The sequence below is a fragment of the Clinocottus analis genome, unplaced genomic scaffold (genome assembly GCF_023055335.1).
Source record: "Clinocottus analis isolate CAN_PGR_092001 unplaced genomic scaffold, fCliAna1.0.p SCAF_13, whole genome shotgun sequence".
Classification (NCBI taxonomy): Eukaryota; Metazoa; Chordata; class Actinopteri; order Perciformes; family Cottidae; genus Clinocottus; species Clinocottus analis.
Window position 1 is genome coordinate 7,459,438 of NW_027175854.1, and position 18,063 is coordinate 7,477,500.

The 18,063-nt window shown below is 41.9% G+C and overlaps 1 protein-coding gene across 2 annotated transcripts in view; it reads left to right on the plus strand.

Annotated features, from left to right (window-relative positions):
• cntfr (ciliary neurotrophic factor receptor) overlaps window positions 1-18,063 on the plus strand; it is a 202,019-nt gene that overhangs the window by 82,158 nt on the left and 101,798 nt on the right. Inside the window, exon 3 of one of the 2 annotated variants that reach the window (XM_068573297.1) lies at window positions 762-843. In XM_068573297.1, coding sequence (XP_068429398.1) covers window positions 762-843 — 82 coding nt within the window. Of the gene's footprint in view, window positions 1-734; window positions 844-18,063 lie in introns of those variants that run through there. The other variant, XM_068573296.1, reaches the window with a different exon arrangement.

Genomic DNA, 18,063 nt, shown 5'->3' on the forward strand with positions numbered 1-18,063 from the left:
TACGACGGTGAATCCTTACGAGTTTACTGATAGTGTAGTTATGTTAACGCTGAGCCTGAACTCTGACCTTTCACCTTCTAGTGGAAGCGAGGAGAAGTGAAGATTTCCTTTGCTTATAATGGAAGGAAATAACGACAGTGAGTGACACGTTAAGATGGGGGAACAACAAAACACTGAGAGAGTATAAGGAAAGCAAGAGATGAGGGAGCCTTTCATCTCTTCCATCTCAACCTCGACCACGCCAATGTTAAACTTTGGGTTGCAAACGCTTCGTGTGAGGCAACAATGAGGCGGCGGGGATGCCCGCGAGGTATTTGTTGTTGTACATGAAGGCTGTCCGTTTGTTTATGGTGTGCTATACCTTTAAGAGCTGCTGGCCATAGCCCATCCCAGGGAGGATGGACCCATTAGGCTGATGAACAGAGGGAAAAGGAGAGAGGGAGACACAGAAACAGAGCGAAAGAACGGTTATACATTAAAAGGATAACACCGGTGAAAGGAGTAAAGAAATAAGGGAGTTTAACGAGTAGGAGGGGAAACAAGCGAAGGAAAGAGAAAAAGGCCTCAGAAGTGACCGCAGTCGCAAAAACAGAAGAAAGAGAGACACAGAGAGAGGACAGGAAGCGGCTATCCCTGCATCTCCTCCATGGCGTTGTAGGCGTCTATGGGTCTGTCAGTCAATCAGGGCGACAGGCGGACACGCTCACTCTTGTCTCTCGCATGCGCTCACGCTCATGACTCTGCTGTGTGTGTGTCTACAGATGGCAAACCTTGTGACATCGCTGTGCTGTGTAGTTCTGGCCGCGGTGGTGGTAGCCTACGCTCAAAGACGCAGTCAGCTTGGTGAGTATGCTTTTTTTGTATCTTCTCTTTCATAATACCGATGCTCTTCTTCTCTTCTGAGGGCCTACTCTGCTTCTGCTCCTTGTGCTCTTCTCTAACCTCAGGAAGTAAACACTGTTTGGCTATAAGTTTACGCACTTTTGCTCTCCTCTTCCTCTTCCTCAACTTTCTCTTCTCTTTCCAAACTCTATCAACTCTGCTGTACTCAAAATGTCCCCAATTTTTCCTGTATTGACGAAGCCAGTAGTTATTCTTTTTATTATTATTATTATTATTATTATTATTATTATTATTGATTACTGCTTTCTAAGCTTGTTTTGATTTTGCTCTGGTAGTTGTTATTGTGATTTAGTTGACCACTTGTGGGTTCAGGGTAAGACTTACTGTGATGTGAGCTGTGATTTTGACTGTGTGTCATTTGGCCAGTTTGTGCTACACCAGCTGGTAACTGACGGTGAGGTCAAAGGTGAAGCTAAAAAGTGGAAATGTACCTGTCAGACAGAGTGTGTGCGATTCACTTTTCCTCTCTCACAGAGTAACAGTGGCCGATCGAATCAACTTGTCAGCCCTCACTGTGTGGTGCTAATATTTTGGTTTCCTCCATAACAAGCAAAGGTTCAACAAAGAAGCCATTTAGGTCATTTCAAATGACTTCTGCTCCGAGGTTTTGAGGGAGAGAAGAGGAGCTGAAAAGACCCACAAATTACATTGACTGCTCATCTGAGAGTTGACTCAAGATGCATGACCATAAATTAGACGGTGTGTGTGTTTAACTGGGAAGTCAATTTGTCACTTGACTTTCAGTGAAGAGTGGCCTTAGCTAGTGGCCTTAGCTAGCTGTTTAAGTCAGCTGACCTAAAGAAAGAGTCTAAGGAAGTCGATAAGTCCCTGGTGACGCACATCACTATGTCACGAGGGTCACACACACACACACACACACACACACACACACACACTCACACTCACACACATAGACACACATAAACAGAGCATAAATGGCTTAGGAAATAGGAATGTTGTCTTTGAGGATTAGGTGAAAGCTGCAGAGAAGGTAAGTGAAAGAGGGAGATGGAAAGAAAAACAGAAAAAGGGAGAAGTGGATGAAGACGGGAAGAAGTTGAGAAAATAGAGCGGCATGGAAGGAAAACGGAAAGAGGCAGACTGAGAAAGAAAGTGGGGAGGAATAGCAATTGATGTCTGATGGTGAAGGGCAGAAAAAGGCGCTGCAGGGTTAAAACCCCGTTTTTTATTGAAACAGTGTCCTCAAAATACTTGCGTAAAAGCAATCCACTTGAATTCAGAAGCACTAATTAGGAATGAAGGGATTTGATATCCCTTATTTTATTTCAATACAACTAATTGTCTGTTTAAAAATAAAAAAGGATGGTTGAAAATTAAGTTCAACTCTTTACAGCAGACTGACTGAGTACACATACATATTGTGTGCCGTGCAGGAAAGCAAAAAGTAAAAAGGACATGTAGAGTAAAGAGAAAAGGAAAACACTTCGGGGAATAACACATATGGAAAGAAGGAGCAATGAATGACACGAGTAGAAGAAAGAGAGCTGCTAGTTTTGTCTCTCGGAAGGATTGTATGTCTTCCTTTTCATGCTACATGAAATCAGCTGCCGCATCTTCACACAAGTGTTTCCTCTATATGTCTTAAGATATCATTCCATGCATGCATAAGCACATAAGATTAGTACGTATGACCGGTGTACACACACACACACACACACACACACACACACACACACACACACACACACACAGAGACACAAGTATACACGTCGCCTGTCTTGGTAAGTGCCTTGTTTCTCTGACAAATTGCAAGACGGTTTGATTGACAGGATTCCTTGGGGTATGTGCCAACCTACACAGACAGTGATGCATGTTCACGCACACATACATACAGAGTTCACTGTCTTCTTTTTGTACTTATGTGTGCGTGCGGGACACAGAGTGTATAGGAAATCCATTTGAGACTTCATAATTAATGACAGCAGCGCACAGCCGAGCAGAGACAATGAGAAACACCGTCGAGAAGCATCCGCCGACTGAGTGAAGCGAACAGCTACAAAGCTCGCATGTACCGAAGTCAATGTTGTCTGGAAGGACAGAGGAAATGGCCGGTGAAAAGAGAGATAGACAAGCAGGAGAAAAACACAGAGACACAGCTAGAAGACAGACAGGCAGTGAGACGGGGCCGAGAGCTCTTTCGGAAAGTAGAGAACAAAAAATCTGCCCCTTTAAGCTGCTATGATCCTTTTCGAGGCCGTACATGTTCAACACATCACATGCTTTCTTTGAAATATATATTTTAAGATAATAAAAAAGGCAAAACGATTTTCAACGTAATTGATGATTTGAGAATTGATTTTGCTTTTTTATTTTTTTAATAACTAGAATTGATACCAAGGCTCCAAATTAACCTTTTTTTTATCGTAGTTATATTAAGAGTAATAAGCTATGTAGAGCGTAACCAAGTGGAACTTCTCATAATTACCTCCTAATTATCTATTTCAAACTACTATGGAAACATCTTCAAACAACTGTGTTATGATTATTATTCAATTATCACAAGTCTCTGGCCAAAAGCTACGTTTACAAGATTGTATTAAAACATATGAAAAATATGAAAAGTAGGCAATGGGGTGGTGAGAAGTGGATGGGGAAGAATGTGGGTGGAAAAGACACGACAAGTCAAATCTGGTGAAAGACATGAGAGAATACTGAAGAGATGACAGATAAAGAGAGTGAGAGCGTGGGAGACTCAGTCAGATAGAGGCAATGCTGATAACAGTCAGCTAATCAGACATGTTTTATGGTACATGGGGAGACACCTCAGACAGAGATACAATATTTTTTGCATGCACTGGTCAATTGCAAAGAGCAGTACTGAACTGTCAACAAGCATTTCCTGGTATGTTTACAGGTTTTAGCATCTGTGTTGACTGTGAAAGGTTCCCTTGCTGTTGTTAAGCAAGGTGCTGAGTGTCAGCTAGTACGGACACACCGTGTTGCTCTGTTGACCTTTGAACCTCGCTCTGGTCGAGGAGGAGGCGCAGAATTCAAGAATCAATAATTTATTTTTTTTCATAATAGAAGGGAAGCAGATTGCACTGTCAGTGGAACAGAAGTTCATGGAGAGTACAACATGCTTTGCTGCCAGCCCGTAGTCAGTCACGTTATCTCTTTCGCAAACAAAACTCATCAATAGCATTGCACCGACTTCACCAAACCCAACACTGCGTTTAGAGCTTGTGTAAACTGTAATCAAGATATTGAATTAGAAAAATATTATATGATTAAACACATGGATTAGCTTGTGCAAATACAAATTGCACAGCTGTCCTCAGAGACATGAAGAAACAACAAGGAAGCTTTGATTGCCAAGAAAAACAAGACATTGGCTCCGGCCCTACTTCATGTCTCTCTCTGAGCAGGTCTTTCTGCACATTGGTTTTGCGTAGGTTTCCTCTGGTCTGTTTGGATCAAGTCCAACCTTCTGGAACTGTGAAGACCTCTAAAACACATTTGCAGTCACTGCCAACTGAAGAACTTTTAAATTATGCAAGCAAGCTACACCCATGAGTTAAGTGCACGATTGTGTGTTTTGATGACGAATAGAAAACCAACCGGTATCAGGAGCAATGAAAGAAAAAGAGTCAGTGCTTATGGTTCAACATCACACATAAACACAGTTTTAAAAAGGAGATTTTGAAATGAAACCAAACGCATTACTCATGCCCACTCTGGATATCTGTTTCTTCCCGATTATTATGAGCCGCTGGTGGTACAATCCCTCACACTACTACCTGTTGTCAATGCATTCAAAGTGAATGCATTGAGAACCTGAAGATTGATCACACACATGGCCGAAATGAGCATTGTTTTCATTTTGTCATTTGTCTTGATTTCCCTTAGTCTCTCTTTGCATCTTTTATAGTCTCCATTTTGCCTGAAAGTCCTAGCCGAAGCAATATAATGTCATTATCAGGGTTCCTTGCGCAGTAAATACGAAGAACAAGCACAACATGAATACAAATGAGCAAAGTACCAGAGCATATTCAGCAGTGGAGGAGGAGAACAAAATGGAATTAGACACAGAATGAGGAAAATCTGGCGCAATTCTGATTGTTTTCTTTGAGTTAGAGTGAATTTTCTCTGTAGTTTTCTTTATTTTATTATGATGGCAACAGCTACATTTGCTCCCCTCTTCTTCCCCTTTTCCTTCCACCAGCGTCTCAGCCCCGCGATGTGTGTGAGAGCGAGAGAGTGTGTGAATGTGGTGACGACATGCTGTTGACTGAGAGCACGTTATTTATGGGAGTCCATATCCTGATTGAGAGCCAAACGTTTCCACTCATAATCATTCCCTCCATCTCTCTCTCTCGGTCTCTCTCCCTCTCCCTCATTCTGTGTCTCTTTATATGCCTTTCTATTTCCCCTCCCTCCTCCCGTCTCTCCTCTCTCTTCCTCCGTTCACATCATCAACACTTGTCACCTTCTCCACTTTCCTCCATATCTGCCGTCTACTTCTTTCCTTCACTCGGTAATTTCATTATATTACTTCCTGTCTCTGGATCCCCCGCCGTCCCCCCTTCCCTTTCACTTCATCCCTGTCTCCATCTCTCCATCTCTCCTCTCCCATCTCCCAATCCATCACCCGAGCGGTCAAAAGCACATTTATTGCCCATGACATCATTCGCCGCTGACGCTACGCCAGCGTCACTAAATGTTTTTTTGTGTGTCTCCTGTCTGCGCTGTGCTGAGCTTCTTTGCCCTGCGCTGATGCCATCTAATTACTGTGGCCAGAGAAGGGAGAGCGAGAGAGAGGCAGATATGAGGCAACAGACTGACTGAGGGGAAGGGAGCGAACAAGACACGGTGGCAGAGTAGGAGGTTAACTCTCACACTAATTCTATGGTATTACAGTTGTCAAAGCTGTATTTATTTCTTGTGCATTCGACACATGCTGCTGTGACTCTCCAACATGGTCTGAGCGTACACTTTGCCACACAGCAGCCTTATTTATCCACACCCTCATGAATGGATCATGTTAGATGTTCAAAATTGAATTAATGCTTTGCAATTTAGTTTTTTTTTTTAAACCTCCCACATCGTGCTTGACAGCCGCGTCTAATATAATCCACGTGCAGATGCTCATATAGGCAGATGCAATTAGCAGTAATGGCTACAGCACTCCACAAAGCTTTGTCCATTAAACTCGGGTAACTCGGGTAACCCGGCTAACCGGCCTGAGCGGACGAGCATGCTGCAGCTGATGGACAACAAGTGGCGATTAGGGACAACTACATATCAACTCATATCAATAATTATATATGAGATTATAACACAGTTTCTTTTGCAGGTAATTATATAAAAACAGTCTATGCATGTCAATGACATGTGCATTCATTCATTTTAACTCTGTCATATAATCTAAATGCAAATGTAGGACATTGTGCATGGATGGAAAGTAATTCCTGTAATTTCAGAGAATATTTTAGTGTTGTTACTTTTTCATGTACTTTAGCTGAAGTGGAGCTTTTAAGTATTGCAATTAAAAAGTGACCTCCCGTTTGGTTCCTTTGACCCAGTCGGGTGTACGCATCATTTCGGATCGTTGTTAAAGTGGTTTCCATCATAAGACAGTAGAAATGGAACCAAAGAGCCGTAAAGAAATAGCACAATACCATGCATATTCACAGGGTCTAATTATCCATAAGAATAGAAAAAGAAATCTCAGCGCGGATAAGAAAGAGTCATTGGGATTTAATGACGGCACAAAGAGAGCTGTTGGACGTTGATGTCCCCCCCCCCCCCCCCCATCGCCCGACAGAATCCATGCTCTCCAAGTTCTGACTATGAAAACACTTGAGACATCAGCAAATGTTTGTGATTTGTTTGTCTCCCCACTTTTAGAAGTACAAAAGACAAATCGAGACAACTAAATGTGTTCAATTATTCATGAAATTCAACCGCTCTCTGATTTGTCTTCAGAGGAAACAGACAGCTACTGTAAATAAATGAATAAGCACAAAGATTGATGTCTGTTTGTAGTGTGTCTGCCTGTATGTCTTGTATGTCCAGGCCATGTGTGTATGTGCTGGCGGGGAACCTTGATCGCACTCATTATCCTGAGTAGCACTCAGTGTAATCAGTGTTCCCTCTTTGGCACGCCGTTTGTATTAGATGCAAGATGGAGCTCAACCAATTGATTGACTGACTGGATTGGCAGATGGATGACTGAATGACTGGCAGGGAGGAGAAATGAAGCAATACTAATCCCATTCAGTCATGGTTTTGAAAAGCAAAGAGGAAAACAAAACACACAAAATAACCCTCTAAAAAGAACAATAAATCACCCAAATAATCACAGCTTTAGAGCAAAAGCAAAAAGCAAAACATTTTTTTAACTTTTAATAGAAAAATGAAATGTCTTCACATTATCATGAGTTTAATTCTTGAGTTTTTTTTATTATTTACATATTACTTTATGGTTCTCAAATGATCCAAAAGCTGCTGCAGTAATCTGATAATTGAGTTTATATGGCACATACTGTTTACACTTTCACCAGAGTATGAGTAACTGTAATTACCAATGCTTCATTTCCAGGCACTCAACTGTGATCATTTGTCCTATTTTTACCATTATGAAAACCAATGCAGCTCTTTTGTCTAAACGTAGTTGATTCGTCAGCTGACCGGCGTAGTAGACGGCCGGCTGGCTGCGCAACATAATCGTATCGCATCGTTTCTGGAGGAGGACACTACAGTCGGGGAGATTAAAGACGTGAAGAGTGAGTAGTTGGCTGACTGAGTGCCCGTCTGATTCCAGAGACACTCAGAGAACACAGCAGCTGATCGACACTGATATGGAGGTTTATGCTGTTGCCTTTTGATTGGCTGGTGAGATAACGGTACGAGATGTTTTGTCTGAAGAGTTGTTGGACTTAGCTATGTGAGAGAGGTGTTTAGAGGAAGAACAAAAGGAAAACAGTTGTATCTGTTTAATAGCTAACACATTGTACTGTGAGGGGCATGTGGAGGCGGAAGTGGTGAGGAACAATATGTGATAATATAAATTATGAGGTACCTGGAGCTCTATGAACCTAAGTGAATGCGGAACTGCATATTTGAAAGATCTTAGTGACAGAGAGGCGGAGAAAAGAGAAGCCAGCTCTCAACAGAGTTTGCAAGTTCATGTGTGCATGCATCAGGGGCTTCCATTGAGACGTGGAAAAGCAAGTTGCGTGAAATGTTATGCTGCCTCATCACTGGTGGATATTAACTTCATTGTCATCAAGTTACTCATGGAATTAATGCCAATTGCTACATTAAGCAAATATGGATGTTCTATCAACCTGAAACTGGATCCACGGCGGAACCGGCTATCAGAATCAACTTTAATACAGATTCCCTCGCGACACTCACAGAGAACCATAATCATCTAGGTTGACAGTCAGCCTGTATTTCTCTCCTAATTGTGTGTTGTATGTCAGAAATCTGAAAAAGAGACAGAATATGAGATATAAGGAAACAAATATCCATGGAACCATTTAGTCGTGAACGGTGTGTAGTTGATCCAACAGACCACAGGGTTTCCCGGCCGTCTGATAACATCTGTCTCGTAATGGACCAGTTCCAACCAATCAGGGCCTTAAGATATGGAATCTCAGAATCTCACTGTCTGAGCCGCAGTGTTTTCATGTATGTGTGTGTCCTGTCTTGCTCCTTAAACTCATGAATTTATGAGAAGGGATTCCCAGTAGAGCTTCGATAAAGATTTTCGCTCTCTCTGATGGCTCCTTCCCAAAAGTCTGAAGCAGTTGAAAACACTGTACATCAACAAAAAATGTCCTGCTTGAAACAAGCTGTTACTCTTAGATGTGTTACTATTTGCCAAATAATATATAGTAAGTGACACTCATACAGTTCCAGAGAAAGCCAGATTTGACCAACCAAAAACCCTCTGTCGAGAAAGTTGGCCACCCCCCAAATGTACAAACCTGAACATAGCTACTGTTAATAAGCTTGTGTCAGAGCGTTTGATTAACTGATTGTTGACAGGATGTAAAGATATTTTTTAAACAAATATAATATAATATTTCTTCAATATATTAGCACGAGTTTTAGCACTCTGGCTTTCTTCTCCCTGACCTTGGGGTATTGACAGATTATGTACGAGTGCTGAAGAGGTTCACTTTCATCAAGATGTTTTGAGAACATTGCAGATGAATTTGGATGCAAGGCGGCTCTTATTAGTATTAACTACCCTGAGAGAAGTTCAAAAGGTGTAAAACAAAACTAGGGAAAGCCGCTGGTATTAATGACATTCCAAATTAAGGTCATTTTTCCGTCCTCAATGAGAGGGTAATTACCATCCTTTAGCACTTTTTTTTTAAAGGCCGGGGCCTGTATTGAATTTCATTAAAATGACTGATTGACTAATTCAGCATCACAAATTACAGGCAAAGTGAGTTAAGGAACATATTTCCCTACTTTTTGAAGGGTTCATAGGCAAGACAAGCAAAGCAACAGCTGCGTTTGACTGACCCTGACCTCTGACCTCATCTGTCAAAGGGAGCAAAACAAAACTCACACTACTCCGCCGCGTCTCAAAAGGCCCAGAGAACACAGAATCCACAATTTCCCCACAAACCCATCCTCCCTCCTCCCATTCGATCCGCGTCCTTGCGATTAAGGAGCACCACATGGGAGTCGGGCACGCGGACAGAAATGAACGACGCGTACTGCCTCGCTAATCGCTCCATGGCGCTGTCTGTCTTCATCCTCCAGCCTCCCATCTCTCTCAGAATCATTTTCATTAACAACAACACACAGACAAAAACAGCCTCTTCTTCGACAATCACCAAGATTTTATTTTTTTCAAACAACACTCAAGAAGAAAATGGATGTGGAATGAGGAGGAGGCACAGGTGAAACTCTTTTCCCAAGCAGCATTTTATAGCATCAGCCTGTCTCTACGCATACTCTCACAGCGTCTAGCACAATTCATGGTGTGTGTGTGTGTGTGTGTGTGTGTGTGTGTTTGTGTGTGTGTTTGTGTGTGTGTGTGTGTGTGTGTGTGTGTTGCCTAATGTGAGTCATTAAGGGAAGTGTATTCTAATGAGGCTTGCAGCAGGTCAGAGCCAGCCAGTGTTTAATGAAAAATAAATAGTGAACAGAGTGCTTCTGTGGCTTTAGGGTCAGACAGCATTTAGCATTTTGGAGATAGAACTATACATTTCACTGGTGAGTGTTTTATTCTCAGCACAGACATGCACACACACACACACACACGCACGCGCGCGCACACACACACACACACACACACACACACACACACACACACACACACACACACACACACATACGTTATACCTTTACGTGCCGTTATTTGCCTAAGGGTCATACTAGCGTTCCTGTGTTCTACCTATTTAGTACCTGTTTAGGCTAACTCCTCCTATGCTAGTGTATGGAGAGTGTGTTTGTGTATAAGTTACCTCCCCCACCCCCCTACAAAATAGGTGCAAGTCTGTGTGGTTCAGTGACTGCTTGGCTGTCGTAATACCATGATTAACTTTCCACTTCCCTGTTGTGCCGCTAATGAGTGAGTGAGTGAGTGAGTGAGTGAGTGTGTGTGTGTGTGTGTGTGTGTGTGTGTGTGTGTGTGTGTGTGTGTGTGTGTGTGTGTGTGTGTGTGCGTGTGTCTTTCTGCTTGTTTCCATCCTTGTACAATAGTAGCAGCACATGGGGAAATAAAAGCAGAGGTAAATATTAAGGGAGATTAGGAATTTTACTTTGGAGGAAGTGGCAGTTCAAACACACTGTGTTTGGCTCCAAGGCTTTCAATGTGTTTCCAGCTCTTTGGCTCCCCATACTGTACATCACCCTGTGTAGAAGGCCTTCTGAATAAACATAAAGCTGCATGTTTGCATGGTTTCTTTATTATAATGTATTGTGTTGCTCTTTGGCTTTAACAGTGCAGTTAATCTTGAAGGTTCTGTTATTTTAAGTCTTTTTATTTTTTTATCAAGCCTTAATTTAGCTTTATTCTTTCTTCCCTGATGTTGAAGCAAACTATTTGGTGTTCTGTATGCATCCTGCTGCAGAGCTAATGTCCCTTGTATGGCAGATAGTCGAATGGATGTGGGGTACAAGCTAATATTGTTTTCCAGATGATACAGAGAAAATCCTACAATGATGGTCTGTATAAGAGAGAAAGAAGGCAGAGTTAACAATGTAAACAAAAGAGCGGCCTGTAAAGAAATCAACTTAGCAAATCAATTTATTTGAGTCATTAAAACAAACATTTAATTTGTAGATGAACAGAATGTCCCTTCACTGAATTGAGTGACCATTTGCAAGATAGATGTTCTGTTTCCGGGGCCATTTTGTTGATTCCAACCCATTAAATCTCAAGTTGTGTTTCCTCATGCCATTAAAAATCACTGAGCCCCCACTCGTTCCCCCAATTCCTCCTGATAGACTGTTCAATAAGTCGATGTTGCCAGGAATTTAATGCAATTCCAGCCAGTATGAGCTTGAGTTTTTGGCTACTGTCGCTTTGCAATAAAACTTTGTTCCAAGACATTGGGACTGAATCGCCAGAGGCTTAAAAGGGGTCTCAGACCCCTCAATGGGGCAACACTTCTAAATATACACATTTAATTTGATCTATTGTGAACAGAAGGACCTTAGTGTGACGCATTGTTGGGGTGGGGGGCTAGAAGAGTGGCAGGGGAAAAGATTGCCATTTATCACATTGAACTTCAGTTCAATTTAATTCCGCTCTACTTTATTATCATTCCTCTAAACTTAAGTCATTCCACCAAACTCCAGTGCTCAGAGGAACCAGACGAAACTAGTGCAGCGATGCAGGAAGAGTGGAATTAAAACAGAACAATAAACACTGGACACAATGGACCTTAATATTAAGTGTAGTGTCAAAGTAACTGGTGCTCCGTATTCAGGATTTAGCGACTAATGAGCGGGTGAATACACCGAATATGAATGTTGCATTTAAGCCAAACAATACTTTGTTAATGTCCAAATGGGTTGGTCTCGCTGCATTAACTGATGATACACGCCGTCTGTGTGTTATGATTGGAATATTTTAAGTGGAGCAGATAACTGTGTATAACGAATTAAAGCTTGAGGAAATTAGTTTGGCATAATAAAATAATATTAAGAAGAACAACCTACCAAAATCCCCCCCAGACAGTTTGAGGGAGCCTTCACCAGCCGTAGTCTGTTTGGCCATGATCTGAATGAAATTCATACTTTTGTTTCTTTTTTTTTGGTCCGCTATTTAGTTAGACGGACCAAATACAAAAAAAAAAATATATTTGCTGAAGGCGTGTGTACAAAGGAATTCATTTATCGTTCTTTTTGAGAGCTGCCAACTCTACACAAGGAATCACGGACTTTGAAATAAAGCTGTCAAAGTTTGTTTTTTTTCACTTTGACTCTGCGCTGATTTACTGTCAGCACAAATCACTTCAAATCCCCGGTTTATCTCGAAGGACTTCATATAGGGCTTTATTGAGCACATTGTTCTCTTCGGCCCAGATGTCAAGCAAAAAAAAATAAGTCCTCTCCCATCACTTGACCTTTCCTTTACCAGTGTCCATGTCTACATATGGGCTTGTTTTGGTTCATGTCCTGCAATCGGGTGGGACGAGGTTCACCCTGGAGGCAGTTTGGAGGCTTCTAGTCGCCTCCAAACTGCATTTGCAAAATGTCCTTTTGAGGAAGGACACATGACTTTCAGTGAGGCAGTAAAACTTTAACCTGTTACGTCTTGAAAAAAGAGCATCACTCAATATCAAAAAAGGTAATACATATGCAGTACGTAAGTTTTACTTAGAAGTGGATTATATCTTTGATTACTTTGAGTGTGTGTGTTTGTGCGTGCATGTGTGTGTGCGTGTGTGTGTGTGTGTGTGTGTGTGTGTGTGTGTGTGTGTGTGTGTGTGTGTGTGTGTGTGTGTGTGTGTATGTGCAAGTTTGGAGTCTGAAATTGCAATGGTTTGTCTTGTGTCCGTCACTTTGTATTTCTTTAGAAAACTTTTTGAAAAGAGATACTAGGTGTGTGACAGTGCTTTAAGCCAGTACCTGTGTGGCGAAGAAAGAAAGCCACATTGACTTAAGAAGATTGAGGGGAAAAAAATAAAACTGCAACATTTCAAGAGCTACAAGAGCTGCTTGTCCTTGTAAAGGAGAGGCAACACAAAAGAGCAAAGCAGAAGAGAAGGGTGTGCACATTGTATGTGTGTCTTAGTGCATGCAAGTGTGTTTGTGTATTTTTTTTGCCCATGACATTGTGCAAGGACAGTCCTATCTCTTTCATTGGAAGCGTGATTTCCTGCTTATGGATGGATACATACGGGAAAACATCAGCGCCCCCAAACCCTCATACTATATTGTCTGGGGATAATGGCCTCCCAGCTCTCTTTTCAAATTCAAATCTCCAAAGCTTTCTTGTCCATCATACTGACAAAACATTGACTACAGCTCGGAGATATTCAAAGTCCACAGAGACTTAAAGAATCGTGCTGGTGACAGGAAAGTCTTTCTTCCCAGGAGAAAATTTGCACCACACCAACTTAGGACATGTGCATACTCATTTTATTTACTAGAACTAATTACTATATGGGCTTGGCCATAATCCATTGAGAAAGAAAATTTGCATTGCAGAGCAGCTTTCTCTTACTTGATGCGTTGCCTTTTGTGGGACTGCGTCTGGAATTGGCAGTCTGTGGAGTCAGTCCAGCAGAACACTGGAAACATTTCTAGTCATATATGTGTATTTTTTTTTCATCAAACAAATATTTCATCTACATTTGCTGTTTGAAGCAACTCTCTACCATCCCTCCATTTTTTTTTTCCATACAAACCCCACCAAGAAAAAAACTGTCTCGGTTTATACCTCAAAAAACATGTTGAGCATGAAAACGGGTGCAGAGTTTTCAGTGACCGCTTTTGCCTCGAGTTTTTTGCGAGTGGCGCCGCGGCCTAATGGTTTGGGAGATTGCACCATCATTAATAGATAACAGGCCAGCTCTGTACAATAACCGCATGCCCTTAAGCAAGACACAGAAGCTCAGCTCGCTCCGTCACTGTCAGACGTGCCGCTGAGGCGCTGCCTCGGGAACGCCGCGTTGCATAATCCACCAGGTCTAACAGGCCATTATGCGGTGTAATGTCCTGTCGTAGTCTAGGTGACCAGCCATGGGATTATGATGAGGTATCTCATTTAGACACCAGCGGCTGGGTAATATCGTCTCCACGGAGAGTGTGCCAGGAATTTCTCAATGAAGCCAAACGTGTGGAGGTCGGTGCATCGACAGGACAGGCGCACACAATCTTGTCTGTACAGTGAGTGTGTGTGGCATATTTCTTTAGTAGGATAACATGAAGTCTGGTCTGTCAAATCGATAACGTACCATATTTGTCACAGCAACTTACACGCGCGCGCACACACACACACACACACACACACACACACATAAACACACACACACACACACACACACACACACACACAGTTCAGGTAATCTGGTTGAGGTGGCATTAACCTTCTCGCTGTAGTTCTCACTACCGCTTTCCTATACACACACACACACACACACACACACAAGCACACTCGTAACAACCTATATGTCAAGGCGAGCACAGTGATGAATTGAGGGAACGCCATTTCATCACTCACACACACACACACACACACACACACACGCACTGAAAAGGTGTTTTTTCTAATCATGCGAGAGTGTGTATTTGTGTCTGTGTGCGAGCGCCAGAAGGGAACGACACAATTTCACATCACATATCTCAGTCCCCCGCTATTGTTTTGCTCCCATTGCTCACTCTGCACAGAACTTATCCTGAAAGGTTAACTCTAATCCTAAACTAATAACACAACCAATATATGGCATAGAATTGGTTTTGGAGTAAAACAAGCATCCTCTGAAGGGACACAAAGCCCGATTCACCAGCGTTTAGTGAAACATGGATAGGATAACGGCGTGAGCGGAAATTATGCCTGTATCCAAATAGTGTTTTAGTAAAATTAGATTTTAAGGCAAAAGAAAATATTCTCCTCCCCCTTTATGAATAAACATCTCCACATGTCCTGATGCCCTTTGATGGAAGCTGTGGTTTCTATGGAGAAAGCCTATAGCTCAGGTTGTCCATGGGAAAATGTGTAGGGGATTTAGGCTTCTTATCACCACTGGCCAGCATTGCTGAAAGCCACCCTATTCACATGGCTCACACACCCACACATCCACAAACACACATCCACACACACACACACACACACACACACACACACACACACACACACACACACACACACACACACACACACACACACACACACACACACACACACAGTCACACACCTGCACACCAACCCAAGTGTTCATGATGGTAAAGGGAGCATATAGCATGATATTCATTTATATTGAGCACACGTGCGGTCGTCTCTGGAGACACGTGTGTGCATCTATGTGTTTGTGTGCTTTCCTCTATATCATATTGTGTGTTTGAGTAAGAAAAATAGAGCTGTGATTGGGTAAGGAGGGCATACATGTTCTCTCTAGCAGTAAAAAGCTTAATTGCAACACAGGCACAAAGAGAACAATAGTAAAGTGGCTCCAGCTTAACTCTTTCACATTGCTTTTTGCTTTTTGTCAATCTTCCCTTGCTGTTTGTCTGCCCTGGTCTTTGTCTGACTGCCCATTTGCCTTCTCGACTTCTGCACGTCTGTGTGTTTTATCAAGTATTATGTTAAAACGCGCGTGGCGTGTTTTTGAGTGTGGCATGTGTGTTAAAGTAAAGCCCATTGCCAAAAGTCCAATGCGCAACCCATTCAGTGTATAGTTAATTATGTCTCATAACGGTGTGTGTCAGAGTGGATTATTTTATGCAATGGCAAAACACACGTTATTTCTTATGTAATGAATTCATTATTTCATATTATCTCATGACACCAAATAAGCACATGGGACATCTGGAACTGGTAGCCTTTAGATCAGAGCTGTGTGGTTTTCAGAACATAATGCATACCTTCTGGTCACCCCTGTCAAAATAAATATGTTTTTTTGTTGCATGCTGAGAGATCAAAACAAGATTCTCATGACGATCAGTGTCACAATAGCCAGTAGTTGTACAGCGAGTTAGCAGTTGTTAACTTAAGTGATTCAATTTTTATGCAGGGCGATACGACCTTCAATAGATATCTCTTTTGTGCTTCTTGCCATTTGGACAGCCGTTGGGTGGTTCAGGCCCGCGGCACTCTTTCAGCTTTTTTCATGTGCAAATTCAGCCATAAAATTGCTCTTCCCACTCTCACATATCGTCATGCAGTACATCTGCTTCCACCTTTTCCACTTCCCTCATCTTTTCCCTTCCATCTCATACATTATACTTGTATCTCTGAGGAGGTCATGAGCTCCTTCAGGAGAAAAGGTCCCAGGTTTAATCCCAGACTTTAACTTCCTCCTCACATCCACCTGAAATACAAAAAAAGCAAAAGATACAAAAGCAGCCGTGAGTGTGGAGCTCAGCCCTCACTTTCTTATGGCCACTGACATTTCGAGGCAACAGCTCGAATGTGTTATTTCTTTGACACGGAGCAACATTATCTTTGTGGGACTTCTTTGACTTATCGCGTTCTCAGTGCTAACTCCCCCATTAAACTGTCAATGGCCATTATAGAAACAGAACACATACAGTTAGTTACTGTAAGCACTTTTTGTCTCTTTGGAGCACCACACAGATTGAAGCAATTACTGCTCACACAATAGCGGCTCAAGCGTTGATAGCTTCTACAAATCTTTTTCTTTCAAATAATTGAAAGCAGAGCAGTAATCTCTTTTTGGGTACTGTGGTTAAAATAACCAAACCTGCAGCCAGAGGACTATCACGCAGAACCACACCTGCCGCTTTTTCTTTTATGCCAAAGTGTAAAGCCTTATTTATACTTTTGTAGAAAAGTTTTAAAGCGTGACAAACCAGGCACTTCCTGAAAATGTGCCAGTAACAGCGGACTGATCAGAACATCCGTTAAAACAAAAACAACAACACACTTGGTAATTCTAGACACTGGAGCTGCTCCTCATCATCCAACTCTTACATCTTTTTTTGTGTTGGGCCAAACTTTATTGGAACAGAGATATGAAACGGTATGCAGGTATTCTGAAGAGAAATATGTGTTGTGACTTTAAGAGTACAAAAATAAATTTGCCAAAAAGAATGCAAGTATTCTTATTTTTCTCAAAAGAGTGCTCACATACATTCATTCCTTTCCCTTTATTTCACTCTACTTGTTATATTATTTGTTTTCGTTTTTGGAAGAAAGCTCATTGCTCACAGTCAGACGTTCATCAAGAGCACCCCTGTCTATAGTAGAAAGGTGAAATATGCGGGCTTGTGTGTGCTCAAGAGGATGGAAATGTTGAATACCCCTTCCTTCAACAAGCACAGGAGACATAAATGCTCCTGTCTTCACCTCTGACTTTAAGACATGTATGCTCTTGCCTTTAATATTAGAGATACAGTGGGACATTTTTTTTCCAACGGTGGCAAACGTGCACACCAGGTTCACGAGCAGCTCAAATAGCAAAGTGAAAAAACTGTCACTGTTGTTATTAGTGTTTTGTTCCAGTCATGACTTGGAGCTGGATTAGCAGTCAGACATACCATGAAAACCCCCAATTCTGATTGGTTCTCAGGTGTGCAACAACATGTAGTAACCGGGCATTCACAGTTTAAATTGAATGTGCCAAAATGAAACTGTAGGTAAAGACAGTAATGTTGAGGCTTAGCTGGAGCACACGTAGCGTTGTCTCCACTGGAAGACAGTTTCACTGTGAACCCACGTAGGCAAGGCAAGTTTATTTATATAGCACATTCAACAACAAGGCGATTTAAAGTGCTACATATAAAACCATTAAAATCATCAAAACATAATGCACATTTAAAACAGATAAGAAAACAGTCAAAAAGCAAAATAAAATGAATAAAATGTGCAGTGCAGTTTAAGAAATAGAATGCAGTAGTGAGATACAGTAATTGAATCTGGTTCAATTAAAGGCAGCATGTACCCTAACCCAAGGATGAACTCCACCAGCACAACTACACTGACGGAGAACAGGGTGAACTTGTACATTCATGTCCAACGTGTGCTTTCACTGAGAAGTT